Source organism: Tupaia chinensis, unplaced genomic scaffold, assembly GCF_000334495.1.
Source record: "Tupaia chinensis unplaced genomic scaffold, TupChi_1.0 Scaffold000322_1, whole genome shotgun sequence".
Lineage (NCBI taxonomy): Eukaryota > Metazoa > Chordata > Mammalia > Scandentia > Tupaiidae > Tupaia > Tupaia belangeri.
Window position 1 is genome coordinate 5,517,602 of NW_006159816.1, and position 20,049 is coordinate 5,537,650.

Below are 20,049 nucleotides of genomic sequence, written 5' to 3' on the forward strand. Positions count from 1 at the left end.
AGTGGTGGCTACCCACCCAAATTTAGCCACTGGATTGTCATCATCTGAGCACCTAGCAGACATCCAATAACTGTGTTGATTGACTGGTAAATGGTGGTATGAATTTGAGAAGTTCATTTCAAATGATCAGATAGAACCTAAGTCATGATCCAAGTTAGGATACAAACAGGCAACCTCAGAACATTATTTCCTCTCTAAGAGAGTCATTGCAGAAGCTGATCCATTGGTCACAGTCTTGTCTCCTTTGAGTACCGAGAGGACCTAAAATGAGAAGCATTGGCATATAGTCTAAGGGGGTCTGATAGCTTTGTGATAAGCACAGAATCCTAAATCTTTTATTCACCTTGAGAAAGTTGTTTAATCTCTCCATGCTTCTGTTTACTTATATGTTAAAAAAAAGAATAATAGCACCTACCTCTAAGGGCTGTGATGAGGAGTCATTTAGTTAGAAAAGCACTGAGTACAGTCTCAGACACCCAGCCAGCACTATGGAAGGGCTCGTTACAGAAGATAAAAAATGAAGAGACTGGCGCGTCTGTCTTTGTGTGGTGCTTCACACCAGGATGTTTGGAATCAGATGCTTCCTAAATGCTGCTGGAGTCGAAAAGGGCTGTTGCTGGTACTGCCTGGTTGTGCTTTGAATGGCCTGTTGTTGTCTGAGTCTCTACCTCGTTCCCTGGAGGAGTTTCCTGGGGAAGTTACACAAGCCTTTCTACCACCTAGGTATGCTCTGCCATCTGGGCAGCAGACACATTTTGAAGGCAGTCAACCCACAGGAAACCACACACCCCACATCAGGACAGCCCTCTGACCTTTACCAACACACCCCTTTCTTCCAAAAGCAGTTAGCCAAATGTGGTTTCCCAGCTCCGGTCCTGCTGGTTTTAGCACAAAGAAGGGAGGTTTGGGACAAAGTGTGTGCCTTATGTTTGTTTCCTCCTCCTACCACATCAAGTGATAAGCACCAGAACCATCTACAATTTCAATTCTTCCCCATGATTCCAGAGTTCAGTGTGAATTCTAGTTAAAGCTATCCCTAAAATATCTGATTCAAATAATTTGTGTTCTTTTTTTAGGTACCCAAATTAATGAAAACGATAACTTGCTTTTCATAGTGCTTATAAAACATGGTTGGAGCCAGGTTGTAAACTGGAGTGAAACGGTGTGGCTCTCACCCATAAATCTCAGCTCTGTGGAGCAGACGAAAATGGAGGCGCTCCTTACGTGGCACGTGCCTTGCTGCTTTGGTGTGGGTTTCCTTCTGTTCCCATCAGTCAGTGATAAGATGGAAAATCGATTCATCAGCCATGTAGTGTTACATACTGATTCCCTCGCTTATCATTACAATAAATAAATAAATACAACCAACAGTCTCCCTTAGAAACGATCTTAAACGGGCCTTGCTTAGCTCAGGTAGAGTGAAAGCAGTGCTTTGCTTTCCTTGATTTGCTGCAGACAAAACAAAAGGGCCACCGGAGGCTGTGTGAGCGCTTTGTCTTCCTGAGCAATGTGGCCACATGATGGAGATGCTGAACGCAGGGACGGTAAACAGAGCTGCCCCTTGTTGAGGAAGGGAAGATGTGAGCGGGCCTTATTTCCATTTTATTTATTTATGTATCTAGGACGGGTTTGTTTAGGAATGCAACAAAAGATTATTCAGGCTGTTTTGTTTGGTTCTGTTTTTCAGATCAATGTTAATGACAGCCTGTGACCTTGGAGCCGTGACCAAACCGTGGGAGATCTCGAGACAGGCAAGTGGTGATTAATGGCAGGGCGCAGCAGAGGAGGAACTGGGGGTGGGGGGGGACAATATTCCCAGAGCCCTGACTGCCAGGCACTGAAACCCCAGTCAATTTGCATCAGTATTAACATGGTGTCAGAATAGCAGGAGGCTTAGGCACCACGTAGTTTATTGCACAGCCTCTTCTTTATTGTGCCTCCACTGAGCAATAATATTTCTGACTCTACGGTTTTTGTAACGCACTAAATCTGAATGAAACTTTGACCACTTCTTAAAGCAAGAGTTTCAAGATAGTGTTTTGAATAGGTAATCATGTCTTAGCAAAAGGTCTTCTTTTTCACGTCTGGGGAAAAAAAGAAGTAAAAAGGAAATTCTGCTTTTGTCTTCAAATATTACTTAGATATCAGAGGGCTCTGTGGCCAAATTATGCGATTTAATTTGTATGAAAATATCATGCTTAGTTTGGCTGCCACAAAATATTAGTTCTGTTAGGTCATTGGGAAAGTCATGACATGTTTTTCTATGCAAAAATACATCTTGACTTTCCCAATGACCCAATATGTCAAAAATAGTTTTCAATCAAGGAACTACTCAGCTAAAGATCCTTGATCACTGATAGTATTTAGAGGTTAACAGCTCTTTAAGTTTGATGAGGCACCATGTGAGCGGTGGGGTCTAAAACAGTAACTTGGTATCTCAAGATCTGGCATTTTAGGGAAAATAAGATCCATTCCTATATTAACCAACAACTACTATTTTCAATTTTTTAACATTTATTTATGTATTTATCTTTTTATTTGTTGTGATTTTTCAAGCCACTGGGTCTGGGACCCAAACTGCGGTCAGTTGTGTGGGAATCCATTGCCCTAACCAGTGAGCTACCCGCTGGCCCAATAACTAATATTTATTGACTGCTTTTGTATATTACCTCATTTAATCATTCTGTCAGAGGCCCTGGAGGGTTTTGTTGGGGTAGTAAAGTGCCCCTCAACACCAACCGTTCATTGATTAGAACTTGTCATCTCACTCTATTAAACAAGAAGTATAATCTTTCCATGTGCCCAGATAGTAGAAAGTCAGAAACAGATGGTAAAAATATGGCTTAAGTTTGTCCTTCCAATCACCAAAAATGTGATTCACTCTCCTTTCTGCAGACCACATAGACTCATCCTTTACCCAGGAGGAGACACCCTTCCCTGTCCCTGCAAATGTCCCATCAACATACCATCAAACTCCAAGTCCAGGATTTTTGCATAATGTGTACTAGACTCTACCTCAGGTCCAGGAGTGAATTAGAGACTTACACCCAAATCCGGTGTCTAACAGATTCCATAATAACACTCCCATTCAGAAAGGAAAGAGGAGCAACAGCTGGCAGTCAGCAGCTCGTAGCACTTCCAAAATCCCACTGGGCATTCACTGGAGGGTCCTCTTCCCTATGGTGGCCCCTGGTTCTTTGGAAGAGCTTCCCAGTGTATTACTTTCTGTGGCCTTTAAGTCCTCCATAGGAAATTAGTACTTTTCCTTTTATTCTTTGGCTTTATCTGAAGGTCAGGAAGTTTTCTTAGCTTGCTTCTCAGCTAGATAAGGTTGAGGGCACAAAGCTTCTGTTATGTAAGCATGAGCTTAGAGTTTCTTTAACATTAAAGCTCTCTGAAAGTTTTAGCCAGCTTCCTATGTCTTTGATTCTAGTCCTTTCCATTTGGCAATAGCCATATCCACAGTCCTTTTCTACACAAATATCTTAGATTTTAGGTAGTTCTTTGCTTTCTTATATTCAGAAATAAAGAAACATAGCTAACTTTCTTTTTTCTTTCTCATGGATTAATTCCTAGTATCTTGAGCCTAACAGACTTCAGTAAGAAAACTATGTAATTAAATAATTTCTTCAAACCATTTTTGTCCAGCTAAAAGGATATGGTGTGTAACATGTAACTCATTCAGAGTTCTTAAGCTATAGGTGTGCTTTATTTGACTCTTGCTGTAAAACTAAGTCTTAATTGATCTTTGTCATTCAAAGCATATCTAAATTTTCATTTTATTTTGTGGTTCAGGGTTGAAAAGCACCTTCATCTTCCATTTTTAAAAATCCCTGAATTTGTGACTTTTTCTATTTTCTTTTAATCCTGCTTGTAAACTTGCGATCCTTTGAACTCACTGTAATAAGTATAGTCAATAGCAACCATCACAATCAATCTCTTCTGTTAAAACTGCAAATTAATTTGGAACACTGTTGATATTATTTCAGTGATCATTGTACTATATATGTGTGTGTATACATACATATATATGTGTCTATATATGTATGTATATGTGTGTATACATACATATACATGTGTGTATATTTATATATTATTATTATTATTTAGAGAGGAGTATTTTTGCTGTAGGGTGTATGCACTTGCCAGAGAGATGGAGAGACAGAAAGTGAGAAATCACCCCACAAACGGGATGGCCATGCTGCAACCCCTTCTCCTCCATTCTCCTTTAGGATTTTGGGCATGCATACCTGCCTGGCATGAGTTTCAAGCCTTTGAACCAGGTCAGCCATGTTCCAACACTTTAACTACTATACCACCTGCTGGGCCCTGTACAAATTATTCTGCCACTGCATAACGTGGATTATTATCTCTACAGCCTCCTCACTCTCTAGTACCTGACCTTTAAGTTGACAACACCTTTTTAGGGTTTCTTTCTTTTTCTTTTTTCTTCCTTCCTTTCCTTTTATTTTTTAACAGCAACACCTTGCCTCAATACCAATTTTGAATTAGTCAAGGATAAGGTTGATTTTGCTGCAGTAATATCTATGTCCTGAAATTTCAGTTGTTTAACACAAATAAAGGCTTATTTTTTGCTCATGTGATATTCCAATGCAAATTGAGTGGTTTTCCTGTAGAGCTTTCCGATTGAGCTTCCATTTTTGTTTCAGTGGAACATATCTGAGGTCTCTAAAAGTCATCTAAAGCAGGTTAATGGTGAAGAATTTGTGTGATTGGGGGGCTTCTTTCTACGACTTTGCAGTAAGAAGGTCATCCTTACTGTAGAGTTTGAGAATAGACTACAGAGAAAAGACGGGAGACCCTTCTAGGTTGTTAGGGAAAGTGTAGACTGGTGGGTGGCTGCTGTGATAGGGATGAAAGTGAGTATAAGGGATTAAGAGCGCCAGGAAGTTAGAGAGCTGGGGGAAAATAGAGACGACTAGAAAGGGAGTGATGGAGTGAGGTATCACGGGCCAGGGCCTGCAGGAACCCCAGAGAAATGCATGTCAAGAACTTTTAAAGTTCTCCTCTCTGTGGAGGGTGTTCATCTCTCCTCTCTCCTCTCTCTCTCTCTCTCTGAAGTGTGTGTATCTAACTTCTATCATAAATATGGGGGAAAAGAACTAATGGAGCAGGAGACCACTTGGGACAGGAACACAATAGACTGAAGCACTTGGAGGGAAAGACGTCTCCGTGTTGTTATTTTAGGTTGACTTAAGAAGCCCCATAGCTTTATTGTAAGTGGTTAGGTCACTGGTATAAACAATATCTTTATTTTAGGATGTGCAATTCTGCTGCTAAGTGCAGAAACAAAGGAGTGCAGGGAAGTATAACACAAAACCATGTTTATCCAAATGATTCTATCAGAAATCTTGGCACAGCTCAGGGTTATCTCCTTCATGTCTTTCTCCAAATTGAGTAAGTTATTTTAAGAAATATATTCACTTTTTGATATTAGAACACATTTAGAAAGATAATGGAATCTTCTTTGAAACATATAAATATATTTCTAACTTCCTACATACTTAGTTTTTTTAGTTCCCTTTCAAAATTTTTTTTTAGTGGAATCTAGTCTACTTTTCCTTCATCACAAACATGACTCTAAGCATGTGGGTTTCCCCAGTGATCCCCCAAGGCCTGATTAGCATCTCAATTTCCTTCTTAATAAAAAATCCAATCAGGAGCCACTTAATGTTCCTGATTGGGTTTTTAAGTACAAACAAAACAGTGGTACAAGTTAAGCTGTGGAAGAAGCACAGGGGAGACACCCAGAACCACTTTAGAAAGAGCAAGGACAGGATTTTGTTTTAATTTCTTTGCTTTCCACAGGCTACAGACCTATGCAGGGCTCCCATCTTGGGGTGCCCAATGTGTACATTTGCATTCTTTAATGCATAAGACCCAGCTTCAGAGTGATCTGAGGGAGCATTCTGGGAGCTAAATAAAAGAGGCCAGACCTATAGGGGACCATTTCTTCTTTATAGGAAAGCCAGAGAAAGAAGAGAGAAACTTGGAATGCTGAAATGATCGTAGTAGCGTAGACTGGAAGGTGAGAAGGGAATCAAGGCCTAGAACATGGGCAAACATTACAAGCGAAGTGGTCATAACCAGAGGTTAGGGAAAAGGTGATTTGTAAAGTCAGTTCTAACTCATTTTATGTTGTTGACTTCTTGAAAGGGACCTATGTTTTTCAAGGAAGTGCTGGAAATATGAACTTACTGAATATTCTGGGGTTTTGTTTTATGTTTGTTTTCATAAATGACAGTATACTTGCTACTCTCGGGTATGTGTGTGTGTGTGTTTGTGCATATGCATACAAGTGTATGAGTGTGTGAGAGTTTGATGTTGTGTTTAAATTTTTTTTTGAGAGAGGTTTTTGCTATAGGGCATGTGTGCTCACCAGAGAGACAGAGAGAGACAGAGAAACAGAAAGCAAGAAATCACCCTCCAGGGGGGATGGCCACACTGCAATCCCTTCTCCTCCATTCCCCTCTCAGGATCTTGGGCATGCATGCACATGTGCCTAGCATGAGTTTAAGATAGTGGGTCCAGGACTCGAACAGCAGTCGGCTACATGTGAGTCCAGCTACATAACCATTATGCCAACTGCTGGTCCCAATGTTTAAATTTTATCTATGATCCATGGTTGACAAAATTTCTTGAGAGATGCACTTATATAAATTTTCTTGATTATATGTACTTGACCGAAATTAAACCCACCTCATCTTTGCCAGACTTAATTATCTTATCTGTACAAGAGCCTGGAATAGATGAAAAGTTAATTTGGGCATCTAGAACTTTTTGCCCTTAAATTATCTGAGATTTTTCTTGTCCTGTCAATACCTTGTAAATACAGCTAGTTCATCGCAGAGATTTCCTAGTTGCCCACAAACTATCCTGAGAAGTGCAGGCTTCAGGAAGGAAAAAATATATGTCTTTGGCTTGGCTATGATTAGTAGCTAATAAACGGAAAAATCCAGATCTCTATGGTTTGGGATAGAACAACCATTTCATTGTGGTTGTACCAACCAGAGCCTAGTATAAATTTCAATATAGAGTCAGACATCCTGAAGACCAAATCATAGTTTTCAAACTATATCATGACATACTGTCAAAGTCTGGTATAAACAGGGAATAAGCATTCGTCTTGCTTCGTATGTGATTGCTACAATAGGAAGCAGGGTTATCCCTTCCAAAGTACATGTGAATATTGGTTAGGAGGAAATGAAGGAATTTTTGTGGTGGCAAGAAACAGCCAGGCTAAGATAGAAGTATGCAACAAAGAATCTACATAGAAAGAAGCCGAAGTTGGCTAAATTAGCATTATGTAATAATATAAATTGTCATTAAATTAGTATTTGCTTCATTTTCTGTATAAGAACTTTTCCTACTTTGAAGGTGGCACCCCAGCGCCCCATCTTGAATATGAAAGCTGTGCTCTGGGAGACCATCTATTGGCATGTATTTTAAGATACATTGCACACATTCTCCTAATTAAAAGGAAATCAGTCTCATTGAATTCTGTAATATCTTCAGATGCAAAAGGTTAATGTACATCCACATAAGCTTTTTAAATGATTGCTAATGTTGAAGATAATTACTATGTAGCCAGAAACAACTTCAGAGTCTCATTATAAACTATACTTAACCGTAAGTTACAATATTTGTATGTTTCAGGTGGCTGAACTTGTAACTAGTGAATTCTTTGAACAAGGAGATCGGGAGAGATCGGAACTCAAACTCACTCCTTCTGTAAGTTTATCCTTTAATTATCACTTATTTACCCTTTTAAATGACATTTTCAAAAATAACTCTAATTCATGACTTTAAGATGAGAAAGAGTGAGGATGGATTTGAGAAAGCACTCCTAAAAGTTTAAAACTTTAATTAAACTTAAATGCTAAAGACTCTTATTCCCAGGTCTCTGATTAAGAGTGGTGAGCTACTTAATAAGCATTTCCTGAGCACCCAAGTAGGCACGAGGGAGGATGTGCAAAGTAGAATTTGAATCATTTAAAGCCCAGGGCTGGCATTTCTTAAATGCCTACTTTGGAACAGAAATACAGCAAAAATTAAAAGGCAAGCTGACCAGCCTTCAGGAGCTAGGCTTTATTTTTGAGTTTTGAACTTTTCAAAACCCCAAAAGCAAATCATTTCAAATCAGTTTCTTTTCTTTGTTTGCAAATAGGTTCTGGTGACTGGAATGCTGTGCACATTGAACTCACCCATTCAATTATTATTTGAGAGTGCTTCCTGTAGCTTGAGATGAGGCTGTGTTATGCTTCAGGATACAGGGGACATAAATGCCTCAATCACCACCCTCAAGGAGGGGCAGACTTGATTCCTAGTGAATGATTATAGCTTAAAGCATATAACCCAATGACTCTGAGAGTGGTACAGAGTGTTTTAAAGCCAGTAGTTTCAATAAGCTCAAGAAACGTTATCAATTGTCAAGAATGTATGTTTGTGAGAATTCAGGTCACCTGAATCTTGAACATTTGAAGGTATTAGACACTCTTCTTTGCTGACATTTAAAAGTAAAGCAGCAGAATTAGCTTCTAATTTGAGTGGTTCAACCTGTTTAAAATTTGAACTCAGTCTCATTAGTTTTCACTCTTTAATCAGTTGCTAATATATAAAAGGTCAAAAGACTACGTAGGTTGAAACACATACCAATTATTTTAATTTTTCAAGGCAGTTTTCTAAATCACCACCAAAATGGTCATAAAAATATGTTAGATTGAAATATGAGAGCCCTTCGTCTCGGGAGCCGGGACGCGGCCAGAAAGGGGACCGCTCCCTTGCCCGTCACGGAACGCACCTTCGTGGGGAAACCTGGTGCTAAATTATTCGTAGACGACCTGCTTCTGGGTCGGGGTTTCGTACGTAGCAGAGCAGCTCCCTCGCAGCAATCTATTGAGAGTCAGCCCTACACACAAAGGTTTGTAACGGATAATAAAAATAATAAAATAAAATAAAATAAAAACAAATGAAAAACAAACAAAAAAGAAATACATATGGTTAATATGTACAACGTAGTATAACCCAATTTCTCTCAGCTACCTATCCACATCAAATAAAGTTCTTTCTCCATTTTAAAAGCTGTTTCAGAGACATACTCTGAAGGGTTTATAGTGTCATGATACCACAGATCACTTAATCAAATGGAAAAAAATGCGGGTAAATTGCCAACATCAGTGGGCTGGCAGGTGCAGTGATGCAGCACTGAGGAGCCTTTCTCTGTAGGCTTAGGTAAAGCACTTTCATAAATGAAACTGGTTTTGTGGTGGAAACATACCTTTACATTCTTCTTTCTCCTCACAGAAGCCTATTAATACTGCCTTCCCAGGAGAAACCTGGCCGCTGTGGTAGGGCTATCCCCCATTAGTCCTTTCCCAGCAAGTTCTGGAAATGCATCCACACAGAGCTGATACCTGTTCTGTCCCTCATCCCTTGACATTGAGGTGCCATGATTCTAGAAGTGATCAGAATAACTTTGTGAAGGCAAAGGCTAGTCTAGACCACAGCCAGAGGATTAATACTAGAAGCAGGGAGTCAGTTAATAACACACGCATGAGTACCTTCATGTGTCAAGTATGGAGCTAAGCACAGTGTGTCCAGCAATGAGCAAGACACCAATTCCTTAAAGACTTCATCAACTGGTATGAAATACAGACATCAAAAAAATAATATAATACTCAATTTCAAAATGCAGTAAAGCAAAAGCACAGGACAATATGTTATCTCATACTCATTTTTCTCTCATCAAATATTAGGAAGTGACTAGTCCAGAAAAAAACCCTTACAGTTATGGTCAACTGATTTTCAACATGGGTCCCAAGACAATCCAATGAAGGAAAAACAGTCCTTTCAACAAGTAGTTGAGCGATAACTGGATATCCATAGGCAAAAGAATGAAATTGACCCTCCTCCGCCTCTCACTATACCTTTGAGTAAGTTCAAAATGGATCAGAAGCCTAAACAGAAGAAGTAAAACTATAAAACTCTAAGAGAAAACATAGGTACAAATATTCTGCATTGGGTTTAGCCATAGTGTCTTAGATATGATATCAAAAATACAAGGGGCAAAAAGTAAAATTACCCAGAAGTTTTAAGTTGGACTTCATCAAAATTAAATTTGTCTTTACCTGAATTCAAAACTTTTATAGCAAAGGACACTATGAAGAAAGTGAAAAGACAATCCACAGAATGGGAAAAATTACTTGCGAATTTATCATTTTCAACTATCTGATGTGGGCCTGGTGTCCAGAATATGAAAGAATCATTATAACTTAACAATAGAAAGACAACTCAATTTCTAAAGTGGACAAAGGATCTTAATAGATATACCTCCAGAGAAGACATATAAATGGTCAGTAATCACATGAAAAGATGCTTAAAATCATTAGTAATCAGGGACATGCAAATTGAAACCACCACTGCATACCCATTTAGAAAGCAATAATTGAAGCCAGCAGGCAGTGTGGTGACTAAGGCACTGGACTCCCACATGGCCAAAAGTCCTGAACATGAAGGCTTTCTTTTTCACTTTCTCTGTCTCTCTTTGGTGAGTACACATGCTCTACACCATATTAAAATAATAATAATAATAAACAAAACAAAATAAATAATTATTTTTAAATAGTTATACCACAAAGACAGAGAATAACACGTATTAGTGAGGCTGCAAAGAAATGGAACTTCATATATATACATATATAGATACATTTTTTAAGACGTTTTTGCCTTAGGGCACATGAAGTCGCCAGAAAGAGAGACAGTGACAGTGAGAGGGAAAGTGAGAAATCACTACTCAGGTAGGATGGCCACACTGCAATCCCTTCTCCTCTATTCTTCCCCGAGAATCTTGGGCATCATGCACACGTGCCCCACATGCATTTCAAGCCACCAGGTCCGGGACTCAAACTGCAATGTGGGAATCCAGCAATCTAACTGTTGTGCCCTCTGCTGGTCCCTGAAACTTTATATTTTGATGGTGAGAATACAAAATGGTGGAGCTACTTTGATAAACAGTTTAGCAATTCCTCAAAAATTTAAACAAAGAGTTACCATATAACCCAGAAATTCCACCTCTAGGTATATCTCCAAGAAGAAAAACTTGTACAAAAATGTTTATAGCAGCGTTATTTATAATAACCAAAAGGTAGAAACAATGCAAGTATCAATCTAACTGATAAATGAACAAATAAAATATGATATACAACGGAAGATCATCTGGCAATAAAAATGAACAAAGGGCCAAGGCATGTTACATGGATAAACCTTGAGAACAATATGCTAAGTGAAAGAAGCCAGTCATGAAAAATCACATATCATATGATTCCATTTATATAAAATGTATGGAAGAGAGACCAGCAGTTGGCATAATGGCTATGTCACTGGACTCCCATGTAGTCGACTGCAGTTCAAGTCCTGGACTCGGTGGCTTAAACTCATTCCAGGTGTGTGTCCGAGCGTGCCCAAGATCCTGAGAGGAGAATGGAGGAGAAGGGATTGCAGCATGGCCATACCCCCTAGGGGGTGATTTTGCAATTTCTGTCTCTCTGTCTTTCTGGCGGGCATACACTACAGGAAAAAAAAAAAACAAAAACAAAAACTCTCTAAATAAATAAATAAATGAAATGTACGGAACAGGCAGATCCGCAGGGAGGAGGCAATAAAAATGTTCTAAAATTGATGGTGTTGATGGCTGTGCAACTCTATGAATAGACTAAAACATTTTTTTAAGAAAAGAAGTAACTATATATTACTAAAAATAGAGTAATTCAATAAATTAGAAAATTTAAGAGAGCTATAAATAAATATAAATAAAATAAAATAAAATAAAATAAAATAAAATAAAATAAAATAGAGTAACATTTACTAAAGGAACATCTGGGACCAAGATTCATGTAGTTCACAAGAACTCTCTCTTTGTCCAGCGTATTTCACAGTCTTCTCTGAATTCCAGTCTTCTTCCCTGATACTTCACATTTCATGTTGCAAGGCAAGCATGAGCAGAGCCTGTGGGACTCAGTGACCTTCTCCCTAATTGGAAAATAGATTCCCCAGATTTGGCAATTAATGATTTCTTCCCCACATGTTCCCATTTTCACTCATAAGTCTGAAGGATATAGGCTTCTCCAACCTCTCTGGACCAAGGAGATGACTTGAATCTGTCCTCATAACCTATAAAGACAGCAAAATGATATGGATGCCACATTTTATGTAGAGGAAAGAAAAAAATCTACTCTAAACAAGGACAGGAGTAGTTGCCCTACTGTCAAGGCATGTTGTAGATAGGCAGCCCAGTCTTCTAGAGAAGCAAGAGCATGAGGTAGCTTCTTAGTCCCTGGCCTTCCTAAGAACAGAGGACAGTACATTCTCACTGGAGTAGAACTGAAGATGCTTATTCAAGAAATACATTTTAACCCTTTAATTCTGATTTTTTTTCAATCTTTCCAGCAGAAATATGTCACTTATTTTTTTTTAATATACTGAAATTATTTTCAACATCATAAAATCTAAATACTGGCAGAGCCAGCAGTTAGCGTAATGGCTATGTCACTGGACTCCCATGTAGTCAATCGCAGTTCGAGTCCTGGACCCGGTGGCTTAAACTCAATGCTGAGTGCGTGTGCATGCGTGCCCAAGATCCTGAGAGGAGAATGGAGGTGACAGGATTGCAGCATGGCCATCCCCCCTGGGGGTGATTTCTCGCTTTCTGTCTCTCTGTCTCTGTCTTTCTGGCGAGCACATGTGCCCTATAGCATAAAACCTCTCCAAATAAATAAATAAATAAAGTCTAAATACTGGGAATGAAGAGAGAATTGGTGCCTCTTACCAGTATCCATTCAAAACAGATAAATATTTAGGAATGTATTAAGGACATAACCTTCTTCAAATAGATACAATTTTCAAACCAATAGTCTACACTGAAAATTTAACATAAATGTTTTTTATTTAAAATAAAATTCTTTTAAAAATCTTTTCCCATTCTATCTCATCCTCTCACTATAGAAATAAAAGCCTGCATTATTTTTGTGGCTATAAACCATATCTCCTTCCCCTTGACTTGTACCCAATTCTCAGTGACCTGATGACTTGATTTAGTAGCAGTTACCTATATCTGAAGACAGATTTTGGCCCCAAGGAGTTGTGTGCTATAAAGTTCAAATAAATTCACTTACAAATCTCATAAAAAGAGGTGAAAATACTTTATTTCTTATCCTAGATAAAGGAAAAGAAAGTGCGTGCAAGATTGATTGTGATTTGTGAAGTGTTCAGTTGGTAAAAATTGGACCATTGTGGCAAAGTGTCTGACAAAGCACCTGTAAAATACTCCAGTGTAATAAAGAAGGTTCTCCTCCCCTATTCTAGGCTATTTTTGATCGGAACCGGAAAGATGAACTGCCTCGGTTGCAACTGGAGTGGATTGACAGCATCTGCATGCCTTTGTATCAGGTAATCTTGATTTACGAGGGCCCAAATTTCCAGACTGAACCAGAAAAGAGTGTATGTAAGGCATTAATTTTAGGAGACCCTTCCAGGCTATCTACATTGCTGGGAACTCCGGTCCCTAGGGAGTTGGTACTAGCAAGCTGTAGACTTGAGTTGCCCACCACCTTCAAGGACATAATCTCCATGGGCTTCTCCATCTGTAAACCAACATGACATTATTATATTTTGTCTCGGAATTTCTCAAACTGTATCCCATGAAACACAAGTATCCAGTCATTGTTTAATAGTTATCTCTTGAAAAAGAGCTCACAGGTCCAATTACTAAGGACTCTCCCATGCACATTGAAATATCAATGGCTCAGAGTTTTGCACAAAAGAAACATATTTAACCTTGATCCTCACCGAATAGCTCAAATACATTTGACCATGGAAATCTCTTTTAATCTTCTACAATATTTCTTTTACTTTATTAATATCATGAGGGATGGCTTTCTGCTCTAACCCCATGACCTGGGCCAGAGGTAATTGTAAAGCACCTTCCATCTCCAAAACCTGCCTGTCTCTGAGATGAATGTTACAAATCCCAATCAGTGAATTCTGAGTAAGATGCACTAATGATTTCTCGCTCTGCCTCCTGGCATGCTGGACCCTGCTCCTGGCAAGTAGATGAGTGTTGGCTTCAAACGGTTCACTCTCCATTGTTTGAGTACAGATTAGGGTTGGCATCTGTCAGCACTAAGAATTTGGTGTACACTGGCTTTTAACTCTCCTTCTAAGCATTTGCTTTCACATGTAAAACTGGGCAGATCTTTACCCCCACCTAGCTCAATCAAACTGAGCTGCTTTTCTAACTTCAAAGTGAGAAGCCTGCAAGGAAAGCAAAACCTCTTTAGTTTCTCACTCTATGAAACTCCATTAAAAATGCAGTATTGTTTTTTAAGAGCTTCACAACCATTAAGTTTCAACCTATCTACGGTTTGTTTTCAGCATTTTCAGGAACTGCTAAGCCATGTCCTAATATCCTGGGAAAAAAAAAAAAACTGGGATAGTGTCTTAAAGATGAAAATGTAATTTTTAATAACTAAAATAACAAAAGCATATTCATTTTTTGGTTTGATGTTATACATAATAGCAGAAAATCAGCCATCAGCCATATCGAGGTTTTTGTTTTGCTATAGGACATATGTACTCACCAGAGAGAGGCAAAGAGGGAAAGTGAGAAATAACCTCCCAGGTAAGATGGGCACACTGAAATCACTTCTCCTCTATTCCTCTCTCAGAATTTTGGGCACACACACACACAACTAGCATGATTATCAACCTGTAGGTCCAGGACTAGAACCACAGAGTTGCCATGCAGCATCCAGCCACCTGAAGCACCATGCCACCCGCTGGCCCCAAATTGAGTTATTAAGTGATCTAGAATTAGTCGTTTTTATTGTCAATGGGGCATAAGGTTTTTCATTATTTAGTTTATTAAATAATAATAAAATATTGGATAAAAACAATGAAGGATGATATACACCTTATTATACGGGGATCTTCAACTCTCTTTTCTTCTTGTCTACTCCTCCCATCTTCGATGTCTCTGATTAAGCTAGGCCCCCATGGGTAAAGCCCACAGCTGTTGGGTCAGGTAGATCTTGCTTTGCTAAATTAACCTTGACTACCCACTTTGAATTAGTTTTTAATGTTATTCAGCTTCTTGTGCACACAAGGAAAAAATGGGATGAATACATTATTCCCACAATTATCAAACTTTTTTACTGTAGGTAAAGCTTAGGAGGATGAAGACATGCATTTGTGAGGCTGATTAATTTTGGATAGTAGTTTGTGAAACTACTTTGGAGTGAACCCAAAGTCTACATACTCTTCCTATGTGACAGTTACTATAAATCCTGGAAAGAACTCCTTTTGCATGTTAATTTTATTGTTTCATTATTGATTCATAATTGTTTGGACTTATTTTCTACATCCTACTATATTTTGAAATCTTCAGATTAAAAAGGAAGTCAGTTAAATTCAAACTGAAAGTAGTAGTTTCTAGAATTTAGAGAGTAAGAGTACCTCATGTATATATCATCCTGATTTTTCACATTTGTTTTACTTTACTACTTACCTGTGAGGTTAGATAAACTGCTAATTTCCTCTGCAGGAAATGAACATGTAGAAAGGTTAAGTGGTACTTGCACCAAATGAGAGCTATATCCTGCTTATCCATGATCTTTGCTTTGGTGCAGTAGCCTTTCTACTGCCCCACTCCACCCCTGATGGGAATTTTTTCCACCATTTTTTTCTCATTATTTAACGAACTAGGGAGAGGCAGTCTAAAGAGGGATGTGGAAGGAACTATATTTATACTGCTGCTCTATCTTCTCATTTAACCAAAGATGAAAATCTTGCCCTTTTTTGACTTTTTACCACTAACTTTTAAAATCTTACAATTTCTCCCTTTTTTTTTTATTGTTCATGATAGACTACATGCCTGCACACCTAAAAGAAAGAGAGAGAAAGCACCCTCCACTGGGTCTAGTCATGCTGACATGGGATATTGATGTTGGTGGGTCCAATACACAGTGTAGAAACAGCAATGAACTCTATTCTTTGTTTTGTACTAACAAAGAATTAGAGACACAGAGAGGGGATAGAAAAACAGAGTTCATTGAAAAATTAAAAACAACACCCAGGAAGCAGGGAGGGCACCCAGAAAATAGGTTGCCTACTTGGGACTCTTCCCAGGGATTTTTATCCTAGCCAAGAAGGACTTGTTTGCTTTCTATCCCCATGGGGGTCACATGTTAGATATATTATTCTGTACATTTAGGGAGCTATACATTTAGATAATTTCTGATAAATTATTGCCAAGTCAGAGCTTCAGCCCAGAGACAATTATTTAGTGGTCAATGCTTGCTTGAGTCTTTGTTCAAGACCTTTGGGCCCTAAAACCTATTACCTAGGTTCCAGAATGTAGTGGGAACATGAAAAAAGCTATCTGGGTTAATCATTAAGTCATTGCTGCAAGCCATTTCTTGTGAGCGAGCAGTTCCTAGTGCAAACTTGACTACTGTGCCTCCATCTTTGGGCCTTGTGTCCTGACTACCTATTTCTTAGGGTTCTATCTACTACCTCAATACCACAATCCCCTTCCTCTGTCCTCCAGCCTGATAGATCTTGTGTTCTCAGGTGCTTGCCTACTGTATTTCAAACTGAGCAGTCAAGGATACAAAACTGTAGTTGCCAAGTGAGGTCCAGCTTTTCTTGGCCGTGTATTACCACTGCACCACAAAGCTGGATCCAAATCTGGTGATTTAATTTATAAATTCTTCACAAGCCTTTGAAAGAAACCTTTCAAAGGTCCCTCAACTGAAGCTATGTAGAATGAGTCTAAGTATCCTCTCTGAGGATCCCTGTTTTGTTTTTTCTCATACATTAAGGTTTCCCCCAACCACCTATTTAACTGGGTAACTGCACATTAACTGTTGTGCTCCAGAAATGAAATGGAATCAGTCCGTGGGCAAGGATAGCTATTAGTGGAAAGACAAAACTTTGAAGAAATGACAAGCAAGGAAACTCACTGAAATGACTCTTGCCACTGAGATAAATCATCTGAAGTCACTCAGGTCGTTGCTGAAAGGCTAGTTTTGGATATTGAACATACAAACACAATAACAGAAAATAGAAGGCAAATGGAGAAGTAAGCAGGTAGCAGAAATGCCTAATGTAATTGGTTCAAAATGATGTAGTCAAAATATAAAGCATGCAAATCCAGTTCACCCTTGCTAAATTGGCCGGAGTATATGACAAAGGGATACAGAATAGTACATGTTAAGACAAAGAATATCTCCTCTTATGGTCAAGGTCCTGATTTCAAGGTGGGGAAATCTTGGATGGCAAGAAACTTCATAAAGAGCCTGAGCCTGAGAGTCTTAGAGAGAGCTGGAGTCCTCCTGCACATGGAGCAGGGTAGAGAGATGGAGTCCAGAGAAAGTGGAAGCTAACCAAGGGCCACCACAGCTGGAGACTGCAGTGCACAGTGCACAGGGGTTGGTTGGCCAGGTGGACATGCAGCTGGGCTGCAGATATAAACATAGTAGATTTAGTACAGCTTTCTGACTTCATTGACTTTCATTGTGTAATTCAGCTTTACTTCATGGTTTTAAAGGGTTGTGCTTGTCAAATATCAAAATAGATAAGCACCTTCTGCTTGTGGTCCTGTTTGCTGCATTTCACCTCTCCTCCAAGCAAGGGGTAGAAATGACTGCCACTCTCAGTGCCTGAAGGGCTGTTTATCTGTGTGCCCAGATGGAAACCCACACTGGTACATTTAAACATCTATTGCATTTAAAATCAAGTCTCATTTCTGGAATAACTTCAATTTCTTATAACTTGTGACTATGTTCAGGAAAAATCACAAGGAACTCATCCTTCTCCAAAATGTATTTATTAGGATGTTACCTAAGTAATCTAGTGATTGACCAAAAGCGACTGCCTGAAAATATATAAAAATATCTAAGTAAAGTAGAAAAACAATGTGTGGGCCCTCTTTATCGTATGTATTGTAAACCAGAGAGGCTGGCTGATTCTAGCTCAAGTGAAGAAAGAGAGTATGGAACTGAGGCATTTTTAGCTCTCACAATGTGCCAGGTGGGTAGACGCATGCAGAAGACAGTCCCAGATCCATGGACAGTTAGATGGGACACATTTATAAACTAGTGTTTATATGAGTATATATAATATTTCTTTGGAACGTGCTCATCTTTTAAACCTTGTTCCAAACTTTTCCTGTAAAACAGCAAGCAAGAAAGAAATGGCTCTAACAAACGGAAGTTGTGATTTATCTGTGACAGTATTTTAATCAGGAAGCATATAGGAAGCCAGGAGTGGGCAGGGAACCATCAAAGCATGTTCCCCAAGAGACGACTAACGCCCTGGTTAGTTAGCTCCATCCTAGCAGGGTATCTTGGAGGAATACATTGACATCTGATTCCTGTGCTTTCTGCTGTCTTTGCGCCCTGCTGGGGATCCATTAGCCTGCTGCTCAACATCTTTGGGGGAAAAAAAAAGAAAGAGGAAGAATAAGAAAAAAAAACACCATCAAACTTTGAAGTTTGTTGTACCAGCCTTAGGGATAAACAGAAACCCTGATGTCACAGTATCATTCCGAACATCTCTTTGCAATAGCAAGAGAAGTTTTTGCCCTTTATTTTCATTCTCAGTTTCATCAAACCTCAGCATACCTAGAATGTCAATGAGGCACAGAGGCATTATAAATCTTCTTTTTGTTAAGGATTGAGGGATTTAATTTTTATTATGTACATAATCCAATTTTCAGCTCATCTCAAACTGGTTTTATTTATTTATTTATTTTGGAGTGGATTTTCTCACAGGTAATGTAAAAGGGCTCGACCTAAAGTGCATCTAGACAGAATAATCCTCTCTCCATTAAGGGAAGGATATTTAAGAAAAAGTAGGCCTTTTTATAAAAATGTCTTGGATTTATGCAATACACCTAGCTGATGATGTTAAGATTATAGTAACTTTTGGGACCAGCAGTTAGCATAATGGCTATGTTGCTGGACTCCCATGTAGTCGACTGTGGTTTGAGTCCTGGACCTGGTGGCTTAAAACACGTCAGGCACATGTGCGTGTGTGTCCAAGATCCTGAGAGGAGAATGGAGAAGGGACTGTGGTGTGGCCATCCCCTCTGGGGGGTGATTTCTCGCTTTCTGTCTCTCTGTCTCTCTCTGTCTGTCTGGTGAGCACATGTGCCCTATAGCAAAAACCTCTCAAAAAAAAAAAAGATTACAGTAACTTTTGACTTTTGTTCTGTCTTCAGTTGTAATGGCCATTTTGGGAAATACATTGTACCTGATGCAATATTAATATGCTTTCTGAAAAAAAATGTGAAAAATCGTTTAAAATATACTCAAAATTTTAGTGACCCATGTTAGAAATTGATAAACTGGAGGATATAAGATACTTCTCAAGGACAAATTCTCTGGATATTGATAAAAGAACTTTAAAAACAACTCAGTGTTCCCCAGGTGGTTCATGACTTTGTCCAATTTAAGAAAAGAAGATGAAATAATGAATTATAGAGTGACTAATTAGCGTATAAGATCATTTTCTCCTAAAAAGCCTATAAGCAATAAGTAAGAGGTTAGAGAGAACTTCATCAGATATTAAAAAAAAAAGATACCAATCAAATTGGCTTCTCTTAAGTGTTTTCTCTATGACATGTAGTATTCTTGTGGATGAAAGAAAACAGTAGTTGAGGCTTGATTTCAAATTTGTGATTATAAGGGTAGGACATATATGGAATGACATCATATATAACTCAAAAAAAAAAAAAAACTCAGAAAGAAGGGGAAAAAAGTATATATTTTCTATGATTGATCTGTCCGGCTCCATCTTTTCTTGGTAATGAGGGAAGAGGTGGTGGAAAAGTGTCCAGGAACTGGTACTTAACTTTATGGTATCTTCGTCTCTTGTGATGAAAACAGAGTTTTTGGGGTGACTAAAATTTGAACTGGTCCCTGTCAGAGCTAGTTCTTCTCCCCAGCTGACTTCTGTGTGTCAGGGGGATGT

General features: G+C 38.8%; 1 protein-coding gene across 1 annotated transcript in view; it reads left to right on the plus strand.

Moving 5' to 3' along the window:
• Window positions 1-20,049, plus strand: part of PDE11A (phosphodiesterase 11A) — a 439,743-nt gene that overhangs the window by 375,710 nt on the left and 43,984 nt on the right. Inside the window, exons 17-19 of the mRNA XM_006151668.3 lie at window positions 1,688-1,751; window positions 7,678-7,752; window positions 13,381-13,464. Of these exons, the coding sequence (XP_006151730.1) occupies window positions 1,688-1,751; window positions 7,678-7,752; window positions 13,381-13,464 (223 nt within the window). The remainder of the gene's footprint in view (window positions 1-1,687; window positions 1,752-7,677; window positions 7,753-13,380; window positions 13,465-20,049) is intronic.